Source organism: Dipteris shenzhenensis, chromosome 7 (assembly GCF_047967505.1).
Source record: "Dipteris shenzhenensis isolate YYH24624 ecotype China chromosome 7, Dip_SZ_1.0, whole genome shotgun sequence".
Taxonomy (NCBI): domain Eukaryota; kingdom Viridiplantae; phylum Streptophyta; class Polypodiopsida; order Gleicheniales; family Dipteridaceae; genus Dipteris; species Dipteris shenzhenensis.
Genome location: NC_141602.1, coordinates 31042972 through 31059409, shown reverse-complemented (window position 1 = coordinate 31059409; position 16438 = coordinate 31042972). Strand labels below are relative to the sequence as shown.

General features: G+C 43.9%; 1 protein-coding gene across 1 annotated transcript in view; it reads right to left on the bottom strand.

Moving 5' to 3' along the window:
• Positions 1-8323: 8323 nt before the first annotated feature.
• The window catches only part of LOC147900217 (uncharacterized), a 48287-nt gene continuing 40172 nt past the window's right edge, over positions 8324-16438 (bottom strand). Inside the window, exon 2 of the mRNA XM_087376805.1 lies at positions 8324-8752. Coding sequence (XP_087232931.1) covers positions 8394-8752 — 359 coding nt within the window. The 3' untranslated portion in view covers positions 8324-8393. The remainder of the gene's footprint in view (positions 8753-16438) is intronic.

Here is a 16438-nt window from a genome sequence, read left to right as displayed (position 1 = left end):
AAGCTTGACGCACTTCCAACAATCTAGCAAGAGCCAGAAAAGAAGTGGTGAATCTAGTTTGACAAAACTTCCTTAATTTCTTCATAGAGTGCTCTATAAATACTACATGCAAGTATTGATGGCTCTTTATACTAACTACAATGTTAGCATCTTGTTGCATTGGTTGCACAAATGGCAATTGTCCAATATCTTTCAACAATAAGTTGAGAGTATGAACACCACATGGCACCTATGTCAAAGTGGGATACTTTTCCATGATCATCTCACCCGCACTCTTATAATGTGATGCATTATCTGTTACTAATGCAGTAACATTTTCACTGCCACCAACTTTATGAATTACTCTTTTGTATATTTTTTCAATATATGCTGATGTTTTTTCTTTTAGAGGCTTATCAATACTCTCCAAAAACATTATTTCCTTGGGAGTAATTAGCACATTACATTTATCAAGGGTCTAGCCTGCTTGCTAGTCCGTCCATCAAAAGCAAGGGTGCACCCACATGTAGGAATTAAATCCAATATCTTTTTCTTTAAGCAGTCTGCCACAGTCTATTTAACTCTATCAAGATGATCCATATGCATTTTATTATAATCCGTCAAAAAAAATCTTGGTCTAGCACATGACTTCAAGGCATTATGAACCATCATCTATTATCCTTTGAGTGCCCATGGAGGAAAACCGCAAGGGCTATATTGCTATTTCCATGTGCGGAAGTGTTAGGAGTCCCACTCGAGATGATTCTAGCAACAACTAAAATCTATGAGAGGGTAAGTTTTCCAAAGTACAAATTGGTCAAGGCTTAGTACCAAAATGTTGTTTGGGAGGCTAGCTACTAGATTCGAAAAGCCAACAACAGAAAGATATTGAGCACTAGGTGGATGACAAACACAACCAACGAATGGGATGCTTTGTCCCTTCACACTGCTTAGGGATTTTCAAGAAAGGAGCAAACATCCACTTCTTCCTTTCACAAGATGGGAGGACCCTTACAATTGAGAATTTATTGTAGAGGTGCTTCAACAATCAGGACAACATAAGCCAAGCTTAGAGTTTTAGGGCCTGGTAGTTGTGTCCCTTCCTTCAAGATGTGAATACTCTGTCTCTCTCTCTCTCTCTCTCTCTCTCTCTCTCTCTCTCTCTCTCTCTCTCTCTCTCTCTCTCTAATTAAGGCAAGGGAGTAGTCACTTCTAGTCATTTATGCCTCTTGGACTATCCCCCTTTTATCGAACTACACTCCACCAATCACCCTTTTTAAAGACCCTCATTGCTTAAACCAACATGCCAAGCTCATCAACAAATACCATGAGCCCTCATGCCTCTCTCCATCGATTTTTGTGATCGACTTGTCCTCTATTCGCATAGCTAAAGAGCAGATAGTCACAAATTGGGCAGCTGCTCATTGGATCATTGTATCCTATCATCCATTATAGGTTGTTCTAACACCCTATAGAAAGCACAAAGCTCTAGAGCCAAGTTATAAGGTTTTTGATACCATGCTACACAATAGTATTCATGCTTGTTTCTCTGAAGTTTTTCATGTCTTTACATGTCCCCCCTTCGAATAAATATACAAAATTCGTATTAGTATTAGTTTCCCCCCCCCACCCCTGAATTATTAAAAGGAGATAGGATAAGGTAAGGTGCCCCTTCCATCGATTTATGCCCCCCCCCTTCTCTTTCAGTTAATCTCTCTCTCTCTCTCTCTCTCTCTCTCTCTCTCTCTCTCTCTCTCTCTCTCTCTCTCTCTCTCTCTCTCTCTCTCTCTCTCTCGTTCGTGACCGCTACCCTGGGTGTGGCTGAGCATAGGATAGAGAGGGCATGGCAGGTGGGGAGGGATCCCAACCGAGAGCAACCCCTGATCATACGATTTCATGACACTCAGGCACGACTTTCAGCTCTACGACACAGGTCAGTCCTTCGAGATCAGCCAGCGATCTCTATGGATGAGGATCTCACACCTCTACAGGTTGAGGAGAGGCGCTCTTTGCTGCAGCAGTAGGATCAGGCCCGAAAGGAGGGGAAGTGGGCAGTGGTACAAGAGGGACGACTTCTTACAGGCCCCCGTAGGACACCTGCCCCCTCCCCTACATAGGGAAGCAGGGCCTATGAGACTCAGATATCCGAGACCCTGTCCTGCACCATTTGGAACTGTAATGGTACCTTATGGTCAGAACCCGGGAACTTCTCGAAATCCTATACAGGCCACGACATAGTCTTCTATACAGAGACACATCAGAGTCCAGAGCGCCCTCTCCCAATAGTCAGCGGATATACATGGGAGTCTGCCTATAGAGATGAGACGAGGGTTACAGGAGGAGTTCGAGGTTCAGGTGGAGTTGCAGTCCTTTTCAGATCCACACTTTGGGGGATCATTTCCGTAGAGCAGAGAGATACACATTCCAGATTTCTTTGGATCCGGATATGACACATGGATAGCCAGGATCTGTTTGTCGCAGTTTGCTACTTCCCCTCGGAGACCTCCCACTTTGCCAGAGATATTCGAGGTGATGATGAGACATCCCCATTTGCTGCCCTTTATCAGTCCATTGTTGGCTTTTCTAGCTGCGAAGAAGTCCTTCTAGTGGGGGACTTCAACGCGAGAACAAGGACCCATCAGGTACCACTTCTTGATTTCAGAGATGATTCCACTCTACTGGCAGATGTTGACCTTGAGGAGGCAGGTATGCTACGCGTTTCGGCTGACAGGCGAGGTCCACTTTCATCCTATGGGCAGGCCCTATTAGACCTGGGCAGAATACATGATCTCATTATCTATAATGGTCTTGACAGATGGCCCAGTTCAGGTGGTTTCACATGCTTTCCACATGGGGGGGGCTCCAGTGTTGTTGATTACATCATGGGATCCCCTGTCTTCACATCTCGCATTACTGACTTCACTGTAGCACCTCTCCCCCCAGGGGCTGATCAGACATACCTTTTCTTTCGCATCTCCACCTCCCTTCGCACAGCACCTTCCACCCCACTCAGGGCTTACTCCACCTACCACGATATACGCTTTGATCGGGATCACTCACCTTCTTACTCTGGCCATCTGTACCTTCTTACTCTGGCCGTCTGTACATACTTCTCGCTTATATTAACTTCATACCCCTTTTAGAGGATCGTGCTGCCCTTGTCACTCACTCACTACACGAGGCTGCCATTCACGCCTTTCCCCACACCACCCGCTCCACCCACCCACCACCCCCTGGAACCGTACCCTGTAATAGTTGGTACGATGATGAGTGTAAGGCCTTACGCCGTCAACTCAAATTCGAAACCAAAAACAGTCTTCCGAGCGCACTAGATACGCTACGTGAATACCGTAGAGTGGTACGAAGGAAGAAACTAGACTTCGTTCGTCGAAACGAGGAGGAGCTACTGAACATTTTGTTTAGTAACAACTCTAAGGACTTCTGGCAAAGATTTCTAGAAGGACGGTCCCCTACGCCACTCATTGACACCCAGATCTGGTTTGATTATGAACGCACACTTTATGACATCCCAAATCAGCCAGTCCCTAGCCTCTCACATATGCCTCGTCCCACATCCTGCACCCTCTTCACTAGAGGAGGGGTAAAGGATGCTGTAATGAAACTTCATAATGGCCGAGCGAAGGATCATGAGGGACTATGTACTGAGTTCATTGCATATGGGATTAACCTCCTAGCCCCAATCGTAGCAAAGCTTTTTAATGAAGCGGTTTGTTTGGGATTTCCACACACTTGGACCATTAACACTATCTCACCCATCCACAAGGCAGGGGATCCCATGAGCCCGGAGAACTATAGGACCATTATGATTGGACATGTCATGTCCAAGATTTATGCATCAGTACTTGACTCCAAGGTTAGCAGACTTGCAGAGTGTCGAGGACTCAGAGCAGCAAGACAGGCCGGATTCCGATGTGATCATGAAACCATGGACCACATTCTGACGCTCAGATGTATCATTGAGGAGGCGAGATCACGGAAGCAGAGGGTTTATTGTTGCTTTGTGGATTTTCGCAAGGCATTTGACACAGTCCCGAGAGCCCACCTTATACGGCGCCTACAAGACTTGGGTTATGACCAAGAGAACATTTGGGCTGTCATGGCACTTTACGAGAGAGTTTCTGGCAGAGTTCGGGTAGGATCCGGGTGGACAGACGAGATCATGAGTACCATTGGGGTCAAACAAGGGTGTCCTTTGTCGCCTACCTTGTTTGGCCTCTACATTGACGAGCTTGAGACAGTGATGCAGACACAAGGGGGTGTAGGTTGCTCTCTTGCAGGCATGCTGATCCAGATTTTGCTCTATGCAGATGACGTGGCTCTCTTGTCTTTCTCAGCAGAGGGGCTTCAGGAGGGCTTTAGAGACACCTAGACACACTACAGCCCTTTTGTGAGTCTCATGATTTGAAGTTCAACCTGGGTAAAACCAAGGTCATGATCTTCAATACATCTCGAGCCATCATGCGTCAGGAGCAGTTCACAGTTGCGGGGTCATCTGTTGAGATAGTTTCATCATACACTTATCTTGGGGTTATCTTCTCCAGACCGAGCTTCACTATGAGACCCGCGAGATGCAGGCACGCTTGAGTAGAGGGTATGCCTCATTGGCCAGGCTAGAGAGGCAGTGCTTCCGCTCACACTTTCAGGATCCACGCACCAAGGGGTTGCTTTTTGACTCCTTGGCTCGCCCAGTGGGGATGTACGGTAGTCCTTGTTGGGGGCCAAACTTGTCGGATACAGAGTGGGCCCGTGTGGAGCGGCTACAGGTTCTCATGCTATCACGGATGATTCGTGGTAAGTCATCCGTTCCTCACCAGATCATTCAGGCTCAGTTTGGGTCACCCCCTTTACAGCTAGATGCTGCATTTCAGGTCATCACATATCTGTACCGAGTTAGGAATATGGGGATTATACCTCGGGGCGTAGCAAGCTACCATGGATAGCTTTATCCTCTTCTATGGCACTTGCAGCAGGAGGAGATCAGAGGTACTGGTATGCACGTACAGAGAGATGGTTTGAGCGACTGGGGCTCCACATGGATAGACTACCTCCCTTCCAGTATAGCATGGATGCTCCGTTCTCTCCCCTCTTATCACACAAGGTCAACCAAGTTATCCGTGAGGATCTACTACAGCTACACACTTTTCGGACCTGGTTGGAACCGAGTGAACTCCCAGTGAAGCTTAGCTTCTACAGAGATCACTTCTTACATATCGCAGCGGAGGGTTTCATTGACCCACCAGGATACACACAGATTCACCTATCCCACTCGATGAGGATCTCTCTTGGGCAGTTCCGGGTCTCTTCACACAGACTTCGCATCGAGAGCGGCAGAGCAGAGCGACTACCCAGGGAGCGGCGCATATGCACACTATGTGACATACAGGAGGTTGAGACAGAGGAGCATTTCATCTTCAAGTGTCCTGTGTACTATGAGATCTGAGGACGTTTCCACTGCCTCTTCAAAGATAGTTATGGGATTTTAGCCCATTTCCTCTCCTATCCAGACCAACAGTGTTTGGCAGGTTTCATTCATGAGGCACTTAGACACCGCGACAAGATACTCCTAGCACGGAGACAGGAGCAGACTTCTTCCTCGGTTGATCCCTCTCAGAGCTCTATCACAGAGTTCTTTCAGCTAGATCACATGGATCCCAATGAGACGAGGCCTCGACATGACCGTGACCCGGAACCCGTGACCCGACAGCTCAGACAGAGGGTCGACACACAGATCACACTTAGAGACATCTCCTCCTTGTTTAGAGTTGGAGCCCGACCGACGGGGGTCACAGTAGCCCTGGTTAGACGTAGAGCTACGACCAAGAGACGTGCCAGGACCGCACCTCTGAGTGGCCGACAGCACTCTATTGCCGACTTCATGCCTCCACTGCCTCATCCATCCTGATATCTTGTTGTTGCTGGGGATGATGATGATATTGATGATGATGCTGAGATTGATATATAGTCGACCACCGACATCACTATGTTGTACTTAGGACTTAGTACTGCCATTCTGCATTTTTGGCATTTTGTATTTTGCATTGGTATAGACGCTCGTTTAGTAGCTCCACTACCACAGCTCGTTGTATCAGGATTTTCACAGTCTCATAGACCCATCGGTCTTCCGAAGACTTTAATAAACTTTCTTTCTCTCTCTCTCTCTCTCTCTCTCTCTCTCTCTCTCTCTCACACACACTCACTCACACACCCAGACACCCACCCCCCCACACACACACACTTTTTTTTTAAGTGAAAACTTTGAATGCTTTACAAGATAGCTATCAAGAAAAAAACGGTAAGCCGAAATATTACATCAAGTGAAAATGTCCATGTAGGACAAATATACATCCTCATCTATACAGTGAGTTTGCAGACAATCGAAGAGCGATTGCTGCAAAGAACAAAGGAAAAAAACAAAAGTAGAAAAAAATGGATCACCAAAGACTGTGGGGTTTCTAGCTTTCCAGAGAGTCCAGAGTGCCCAGTAGTGAACCCAGGTAAAGAACTCCTCCAAAGCCGACCGTCTAGGATGGATCCCAAATAGCCAGAAAAGCTTGCCAAAAGAAGCCTGAGAAAATCGCATTCTCAATTTGTTGCATAGGATGCCCAAGAAGCTTTGTATCTCGAGACAATGCCAGAAGATCTGAGATACTGATTCCCTTGGAGCTAAACACCAACGACAGATTGCTGGAGCAATACGTCTACATGATAAAAGTTATCCAGACGGAACAAACCCCAAACAACATAACACGCCATAGAAAGACATGTTGGCGTAGTGGAACCTTGGAGTGCCAAATTTGTTTTAATCTCTTTCTCCACCATTTGACTGGACGGTTTAAAGCCCAAATCTGATTGGCCATGTCCGACACCAAATCTGTCACCACCAAGTGATCAATATATAAAGGCGTCGCGCGTGTGGGTATAGCATATAAGATAGCACTAAGAGGGCAACCTTGCCGGACTAAACAGCGAAGCGTCCAGGGCTCTGATATGTCACACACAACACACACACACACACATGCAAAACATCCTCCCGTCCCATCTCCCCTTCTCTCAACGTCCCCCCCCCTTTCTTCAGTTCTCCCTACTCCCCTCCTTGGGAGCTGCCATGTGCCCTCCCTAAAGCAGATGTACTAGAGAGTTTCTTGTTGTCCCATAGATCTTTTGGTGTCCAGTGGACGTTAATAGACTTTCTTTCTTTCTTTCTTTCTTTCTTTCTTTCCTATCAGCCCATCCCCCCTTCCTCTTGGAATCATCCTCATAGCCATTATGTAGCATTAGATATATTTTTTTTAAAAGTAAAGCTATCATGCTAGTAGAGCCATTATGTCATTATCCTATGGAATTGTTTTCCCATTGTTTTTTATTTTCTTCTATTTCACGAAGAGTTTTGACTAGCCTCAGGAGCTTTAAAGGCTTGTGCTTGTCTCATCACATTCCAAAACTTACCTTATATAAATGGCTGTGATCCTTCATCAGCAGTCCTTAGTTCTCCTTGGCTTTTGTGCCCATCCATGACTAGTAGTGTCAAATCAATATTTTAGGTCTAAGTCGCGCAAGGTATATATTCAATCCATTCATCAGTAAATCCACGTTAGTGTTATTAGTTGGTTTTGTTTCAATGTTACATGTATTTTTTAAACTATATCTCTTTTGTAAAATCCCTGAGAAAACAAGACACTTAGCTCTAGGATAACCAGTCCTCCAAGCTTGAACCCAACTCTCTCTCTCTGTCTCTCTCTCTCTCTGCCCACTCTGAACATCAAACTAATATAATTGTGGAATCTTGCTAAACTAAAGGAATGGCAATGTCCATCTATGGCAGCAGTAGCAACAAAGGCACTGGGAAAGCAGCAGCCTCCCACCTTCAGGTTCTCAGGGGAAAGGGAGGAAGCTGAGAGGCAGGGAGTGCAGCAGGCGCCTTTTCAGTGCAGCTGCTCTTTCCTTCTCAACCACAAGAGGAGGCTGTGCATAAATAAGGCAAGATACAGTATTTTTATTTTAAACATCCCTTCTCATTGATCACCCCTCTTGCCTCGTTAATCACACTTCTACCCCTTCTCCCTGCTCATCTCAAGTAATGGTCATGTGATTTCCATACTTGGTTGAGTAGAGTAGTTAATTTATCACACCATTTCTCCTACTTACCCAACACATAAACGCTATAAAAGAAAACAACTCATAATCTCTTTCTACTCCAATTTCTCCACATTGACATATTTGCACTGCACGTTTACCTCTTCTGGAGGAAGATTTTTTTTAATTAATGGCTATGTGGGCGATTCTGTGGAAGGTTAAAAATTATTAGTTCATTCCTATTACATGTTCAATGTCCTATTTGCCGACATTTACAAATTCGCTCTCCCTTGTTATATTTGCCCTGATATTACAATCGATCATTGATTGGTGCTCTGTAACTTTTCTTTGGCCTGTGTGTTCTCCCTCACTTCTACCAGAATTCGAACAACTTCCCGCATTGATGGCCTTTCCACTGGCAAGGTGCTTGTACAAGCCAAAGCAATCTTCAGAACGAGCAGCATCTGTTCAACTGTGGACTGCTCCCTCAAATCTAACCTCGCATCCAGTAAATGACTCATGCCCCCTTCCACTGATATGGATTGCTTGACCCACGTCACCAGATCTCCTCCCTGATCGGAAGGCTGCACTGGCCATCGTCCCGTCAATAGCTCGAGCAAAACAACCCCAAAGCTGTAGATATCACACTTTTCCGTGACGTTCATTGTGTATACATACTCTGCGAAATTCCAAATTGACAATGAGTGAAGGCCTGAAGCATCATTGAATAAAGGGAACCAATGGGGCCTGAAGTGTATTTTAAAATACAACACTGGTTAATCCTTGAGACCCCTCATTGTGAGGACCCGTGAGGCCTAAAGTAGACAATACATGCATTCATTTGTCATGAGAATCAGTAAGGTCTACAATGGACTTGATAGGATTTGCAATTCAAACGAGGGCAAAGGCGTTTATTGCATCTTAAGCAAAACTCAACACAAAAAGGTAAAGGCTCATCATTTTGTACAACATATATAAGCATATTTCGCATGGGAACAAAATCAGGCAAAGATGGCAACATGGTGTCTTTCATGTACATAATTGGATAGATCGGCGCCTTGGTCACCACCAGTTTGCCTTTCTTCCCACATGCAGGTCATCCCCTTTTTACATAGGTCAGTGCTATATTAGAAGACAGAGGCTTACCACCAGGACATACCTCAGTTGACAACAACACCGAGTCAGACCACACCTATCAGTATAACAACTGAGGGAGACCCCCATGCCTTTTTCTTTTGTGAAATAACACACACACTCACACGTGCACGCGCACACAGACACAGATACAGAAAAGGTGTGCGGGAGGCAGGGGGGGGCTTTTCTTTCACATAGAAGGTACAATAAAAAGTGGAAAAAAAGCTCTCTGTCGGGAAAGCAACACTCCTCATCAGTACCCAAGCATAAGCTGCCATTTAGAATCAAAAACATTCCGAGAGTGGTTAAAAGTGAGAGAGAGAGAGTGTGTGTGTGCTTATTTAAATCTTCAGAAGACCAATGGGTCTATGAGACTATAAGAAACCTGATACAACAAGCTGAAGGGGTGGAGCTATTGAAACGAGCATCATTACCCATGCTAGATGCTAAATGCTACATAGTCATAGAAACATCAGTACTACATAGTCCTAGCATCAACATCATCTACATCATCATGTCATATCAAATCCAATGTCAAGTCTGGCCCGGTATAGCAAATAGTGGAAGTCCCTAGAAGGGAGGTCAAGAAAGACCCAGTGGCTGGCGGGGCTGTGGTGGTATAAGATCAGAGATAGAATGTTGGCGGCTATTTACGGGTGCAGCTCAGCGTAGCCCCCTCGCTGTGGCTCTACGTCTAACAAGGACCATGGTAACTCCTATAGGTCGTGTAGGTTGTGCCCCAGGCCTGAACATGGAAGGCATTATTTGTGTGTCCTCCCTCTGTCGGGTGTGCCGTTAGCTGGCTCTATATCTCTACCTCCCCGACTACCCATGGAATGGTGGTCTATGTGATTTGGCTGAAAGAACTCTATGATCATGGTCTGAGATGAGTTTGCATGCGTGCCCCATCCCTGTCTCTGTAATCTGGGTGAGCGCTCTCGATGCCTAACTGCCTCATGCATGAAGGTAGCTAAACGTCTTTGATCTAGATAAGAAAGAAGTGGGGGCAGTCCAAAGTTATCTCTAGAGACAATAGTAGCCATTTATACAAAGTCTTCGTACTGAGTTTCTGTCGGCACTCTGAAGGTGAAGGGCAAACTCAGCCAGGATGAAGGCTAGCACTAAAGGAGAAGGCTAATCAAAAAGTAGTCCAAATCTCTTCATCCAAGCTACAACTGCTTGTGAAGTCTAAACGATTTCATTTTAGTCTCTCCCAAACGAGCATCTAAATATAAATCTAGCTGGTAGGGCAACGCACCATTTAAGATAGAACGAATTATCGCAATACCAACAGGCCGCAACTTGGATGAAAACTTCACAAGGTGAAATTTGCATGTCCGCTAATACGGCAAAAGCATATACCTAGATGAATCCAGGAACATTCCCAAACTCATCCTCTAAAAACACAACATAGAGGAGTTTCAATCTCACGAGAGTCACTCATATGATTGAAAACCATAAACTGCATCACGCATAGCAGGGACTAGCTACTATGACATCCCCACTGACGTCATCAGCGCCCAACAGTGGATGTAGACCATAGTATGAAAGTATGCTCTCACACATACAAATCCACACACCCACACATACTTGAGCATCCATTTATACAAAGTCTTCGTACTGAGTTTCTGTCGGCACTCCGGAGGTGAAGGGCAAACTCAGTCATGATAAAGGCTAGCACTAAAGGAGAAGGCTAATCAAAAAGTAGTCCAAATCTCTTCATTCAAGCTACAACTGCTCGTGAAGTCTAAACGATTTCATTTTAGTCTCTTCCAAATGAGCATCTAAATATAAATCTAGCTGGTAGGGCAACGCACCATTTAAGATAGAAAGAATTATCGCAATACCAACAGGCCGCAACTTGGACGAAAACTTCACAAGGTGAAATTTGCATGTCCGCTAATACGGCAGAAGCATATACCTAGATGCATCCAGGAACATTCCCAAACTCATCCTCTAAAAACACAACATAGTGCAGTTTCAATCTCACGAGAGTCACTCATAAGATTGAAAACCAAATAACATGACTAGCTCACAAAGAGCTTCAAAAAGAAAAACTGCTCACGAAGAGATTGTTTCTTGGTGTAGCAAAACTTCTCCACATGTCCATCTCTTCCACAGAACAGTATCGAGTATCTCGCACAGTTTTCTTCTTTTTGTCGACAACTAAGTAAGCTCTTAAGTCGTAGATAGACGAACCCGTTCGCTTCTCCTCACTCATAAGCATTGCCACACAGTCGAGGAAGTCCAGATCATCGTCAAGATGTAAAATTCAGATTCTCTCTTCATACTGCTATGTGGGTAGACTCCTTAATAGAGTCGTATTCTTGTCTTCGTCCTCTACTTTAGCTCCAAGATCACTAAGCTGTCTGAGGAGAGCTTGCATTCGATTTAGAAATACCCCCAAGGTCTCTGATTCATCCATTTGAAGATCAAACAAATCTTGCTTTAAATTAGACTTCGAATGCTTCATTTTAACACCGAAAAGTGTTTCTAGAGTAACCCAATTCTCTGCAGCTGACTTACTGACATCAAGGTGATGGAAATAATCAGGTCCAAGAGCGCTTCCCATGAAACCGACTGCCTTTTGATCTCTCTGCTCCCAAAGCATTATTTTATCAGCCTCACTGGAGCATTCTTTCGGCTTCTTCTCAGTACTGACCACCAATTGCCCCAAACCCTTTTGCATGAACAGCAAACGTGTGGCTAACTGCCATGACGCAAAAAAATTTCCATTGAACATTACAAGGATAGCTCCATGCTTATCCTTTCTGGTCAAATCCATTTCAGAGTCTCTGAGGATTGAGAAGGACTCGAAAGCTGGCTTCTGCAAGTATATGAAGAGATGTTCTCTGACTGCATCGTTTGGTCCGTCGCTTCTTCACAATTTGGATGTTCGACCACCAGAGCACCGAGGAACAGGACATGCATGCAAAATACCACACACTAATAGAGCTCAACCTTGCTCGATACCACTAATGGTAAAAACAAAGAACTGATCTAAGATAGCAAAAGATTTTGTGACAAAGATCACATGTGATGCAAAACAAAACTTAGATAGATGATTGCGCACCCCTACCGGGTTTGTTGCAGTATATAGAAGATTGAGCCACAAAGGCTTACTAATTGATCACGACACACAGTCGTGATCACGCCACACAGTCACTACAAGCTCCTTGTTGGAGATCACAACTAACCATAAACTGCATATAATCCTACTCTACTATCTTAGCAACCGACTCTCATCGCCTCTGAGATCACAAGTCGGTGGAGATAGCCGCGCGCACAGGCAAGAGGTAAAAAGAAACCTCGAGGTCCTTCAGAGGTCACAACCACCCACCACGTAAGATTGCATGCAAGACAACCAATAGAGCACATTTGATTTGCATGGGCCAATCCCATAGCTTGTGATTGTGCCACCCAACCAATCAGGTGAGCCTCTATTAACCTTAGAACTAAAGAGTCCTCCCCATGAGGATGAGCTTTAAGGCTCTGAGCCAATAGTACACAATGCGCCTTTGAATCCTTCAATATTCGCAAGTACACATGCAATCCCTCAAGTATGGCATCTCTAAGACCTTCTTGGTGCAGCTCCCCCATGCTCTCCTCATTTTGACGGCTTATAGATGGGGAGATGTTCCACATAACTCCGCTCTTAAAGTCCTTCACATACAACTTCTCATGCCTTAGTGTCACTAACACAATGTGGAGATGCTTGACATGCTCATCAACAGAATGGTTGTATACCATAATATCATCTAAGAATACCAATGCAAATTTCCCTAGTTACTCACGAAAAATATCATTCATCATCTGTTGTGAGCATTTGTGAGTCCAAAGGGAGTATTAAAAGCTCATAATAGCCCAAAACCCGGAATCCTGTCTTATAAATGTCTTCCTCAGCTATGTGTATCTGGTGGTAGCTAGTACGAAGGTAAATCCTCGTAAAATAGGTAGCTCCCTGCAGTCTATCAATCAAGTCATCCGCCTTGAGAAGGGGATATCAATTCATCATTGTAACTTTGTTCAGATTTTTGAAATTTACGCACATCTCCCAACGTCCGTTCTTCTTGTGCTTCAAAAGCACCGGAGCACTCCGGGGAGTTTACTTTTTCTAATCTTCCCCAAGCATAGATATTTCGACAATCGATGGGATATCTCATCTTCTTTCATTTGACTCATCCTATAAGGCAGCTACTTACAGGATGAGCTCCTGGAATTGACTCTATCCGATGTTCTACCGTCCTAACAGGTGATAAAACAAGTGGTAACTCGGATGGAAATACATCAGAAAATTCTGTTTTTAAGTTCAGCAAGTGCATGTGCTTCCCATCAAAACTTGCCTTCATATTTATTACGTCCAAAGTTTACAAGAGAGCAGATTGGGACATCAAAATCACCATGCAATGTATAGGTTACTGCCCCTTTGACAAAAGTTAACTTGTGAATATGCCAGTCAATCAAGGCATTAAGCTTATGCAACTATTCTTTCCTTGGAATTATATTCACTCTATCCAAATTCATAAGCATGACATCTGAATCTTAGGAGTGAGGGGAATCTGCGTCGTACGGCGATCCCATATTTGCTTTCCCATTGCATGTCTACCTTGTAGACATGGTTGCTGGGCTGTGTTGGTGCCAACTTTGCACAAATTTACAGTTCAAGAAATTGTGAGAACTCTTAGAGTCACCTAAATGGGCACTCTCCTATCCATGATCATCCCATATATACGTATGAGATCATTGGGTTGAAATATATTCATGTTAAAGTTACAACCATGTTTGCAAGGACCTAAGACTATGGTATGAACGGGAGAGAGTGTGTTACCTTTGACTTTAGTCAAAGTAGTCGTCTTTGCCTTGTCCTTCAACTTCAAACACTACCCATATGCACCTTTTGTCTGCAAAGAAAGCAACGGCCTTCCTTTACACACTAAAGGGTTTGTTCGGCTTTCTTTATGCGCTTTGTTGTCACCATGCGCTTGTGGCTTGAGTATGCTTTGCTTGGCGTACCTAATCATGTCCTAAAGGTTCTTATTGTGGTTCTTCTTCACCTAGAGTTTATGTTTTTTTGCCAATCCATTGATGAAAAACCCACACAAGGTGGTAGGATCCATGTACAAGGCTTTGGATTAAAAGTCCCTAAATTTCTACAGGTAGGTATTGAATGGTATTGTCCATATTCAGTTGTGTGAACTTTGTGAGGAGGTCACTCATCCTCAAGTTGAAGGAGCTCCTCTCTATACATTTTTTGTTCCGACAATATCCTAGGGAAAGCCATGGTGCTTAAACACATTATCAATGAACTACCAAGCAACCTGTGATGCTGAGTATTGGGTCTTGTGGAGGATTACCAAAGTTCGAGCGACTACGTTCGAGCGAGGTGGAGGTTCGAGTGAACATGGCTATTGATTTTCACATTTCAATGCAAATATTTATGTTGCAAAAGTATCATTTGACTTTGAATAAAATATGTTCTTACGTAGAAATAAAACGGCACCCTTATAATTTGGAAAATGAAAAAATTATTTCTTAGCATTCAAAAAAAAAGAAAGGTAGCAATGTCCTCAATAGAGCAATTCAATCCATGATATATTCAATACTTTCTTAAAGATAGGAAACAGGAAACCTTTAAGCATCTGATTTAAGCATCTAACTAATACTACAAGCATGAATTTTTAACAAGTCTAACAGCATCGGCCAAATAACATTAATTAAGTAGCATTATCCAAAACAGCTTGAGCATACAATATGCTTCCATAAGTTCCCAAAGATAATCCAAAGCTTCCCCAAATACATTCTGAAGCCACTTGAGAGCTTAATATACTTGTATATGTCCCAAATTGACACAATAGATATGCCAATTGTACAAAATGGTGTGAAGATAGTGGTTGAAGTGTTTTGTGAATCTTTGTGCCTTTTGGAGTATTGAGTATATTGTAGGCCCCAAAGCCATATTAGCATTGCATAATGTAGAATGACATGGATTGAATGAATGAATGGATTTATATTGTATTAAAAGCTACTCTTCATTTTGTGTTAAAGAGTATGTTGCTGTCTTGGACTCCATTGGGAAACCCGCACTATAGAACACCATGGAGTTATAAACCCCAGATACATATTGTGCCATTTGAGTGCATGGAAATAACCACTTGTCATGCTATGTGGTATCATTGAGATTTCTTGCTGGAATCATGTCCACGTCTTCATAAAATAAACTTCAAGAATGCAATCTATTTCCATATGATCAATGTGTTAAAAGAATCAATTGGAACCATGGTTTTAAACAAAGTTCGTCACAAGCATCGCTCGAACTCTGGACTCGCTCGAACGTGGTCACTCGATGTTTTGACTTACCCGGTCTTGTGGGTATGAAATGGGCCTGAAACGTTTCTAGACGAAACGTTTCTGTGAAACGCCCGAAACGCGCGATTAGGACAAAACGTTTCCTGTCCAAAAAACCGCCGCAACAAGTTTCTTGCAGATTTCGGCCGCCGTTTTCGTTTTTTCGCTCCTCCTGCGCCGCTCCATTGCTTGCCTTGCTCCAGCCTCCTAGTGCCTACCATCTACAGTCTACTCTACCCTCTACTCCACCTTCTAAGTTCTACTCTCCTCTACTCTCTACTCTCTACTCTACTCGGACCTTCTAAGTTCTACTCTACTCTCTACTCTCTATTGCTGCTTCATAGATTTTAAGAAGGCATTTGACACAGTGCCTAGAAACAATTTGTGGGAAAGAATGGGCTACTTAAGAGTGCCAAATCACTTGAAAATAGCAGTCTTCAGATTATATGAGAGAGTAACTTGCCAACTCAAAGGTAGAAACGGATTATCAACTACATTCCATAGTAATATGGGGGTTAAACAGGGTTGCCCTCTGTCACCAACATTATTTGGACTATGTATTGACAGATTGGAGGAGTTGGTCAAAGAAATGATGCAAGAGCAGCGACTAGAGAGCCCCCAAATCTGTGCATGCACCGTACTACTGTTGTTATATGCAGATGATGTTGTCTTTTTCTCATACACAGCAGAAAATATGCAGCGGATGATGCACATTCTACACAAGTTTTGTGCCGAGAGCGGCCTCATGGTAAATGTCACCAAAACTAAAATGATGATAGTAAAAACAAAGCAGCCTGCAAACACCCCAAGTATTATGTACAATGAGCAGGAAATCGAGAGAGTAAACACATTCAAATACCTAGGAATAGATGTGCCAGCAAATCAT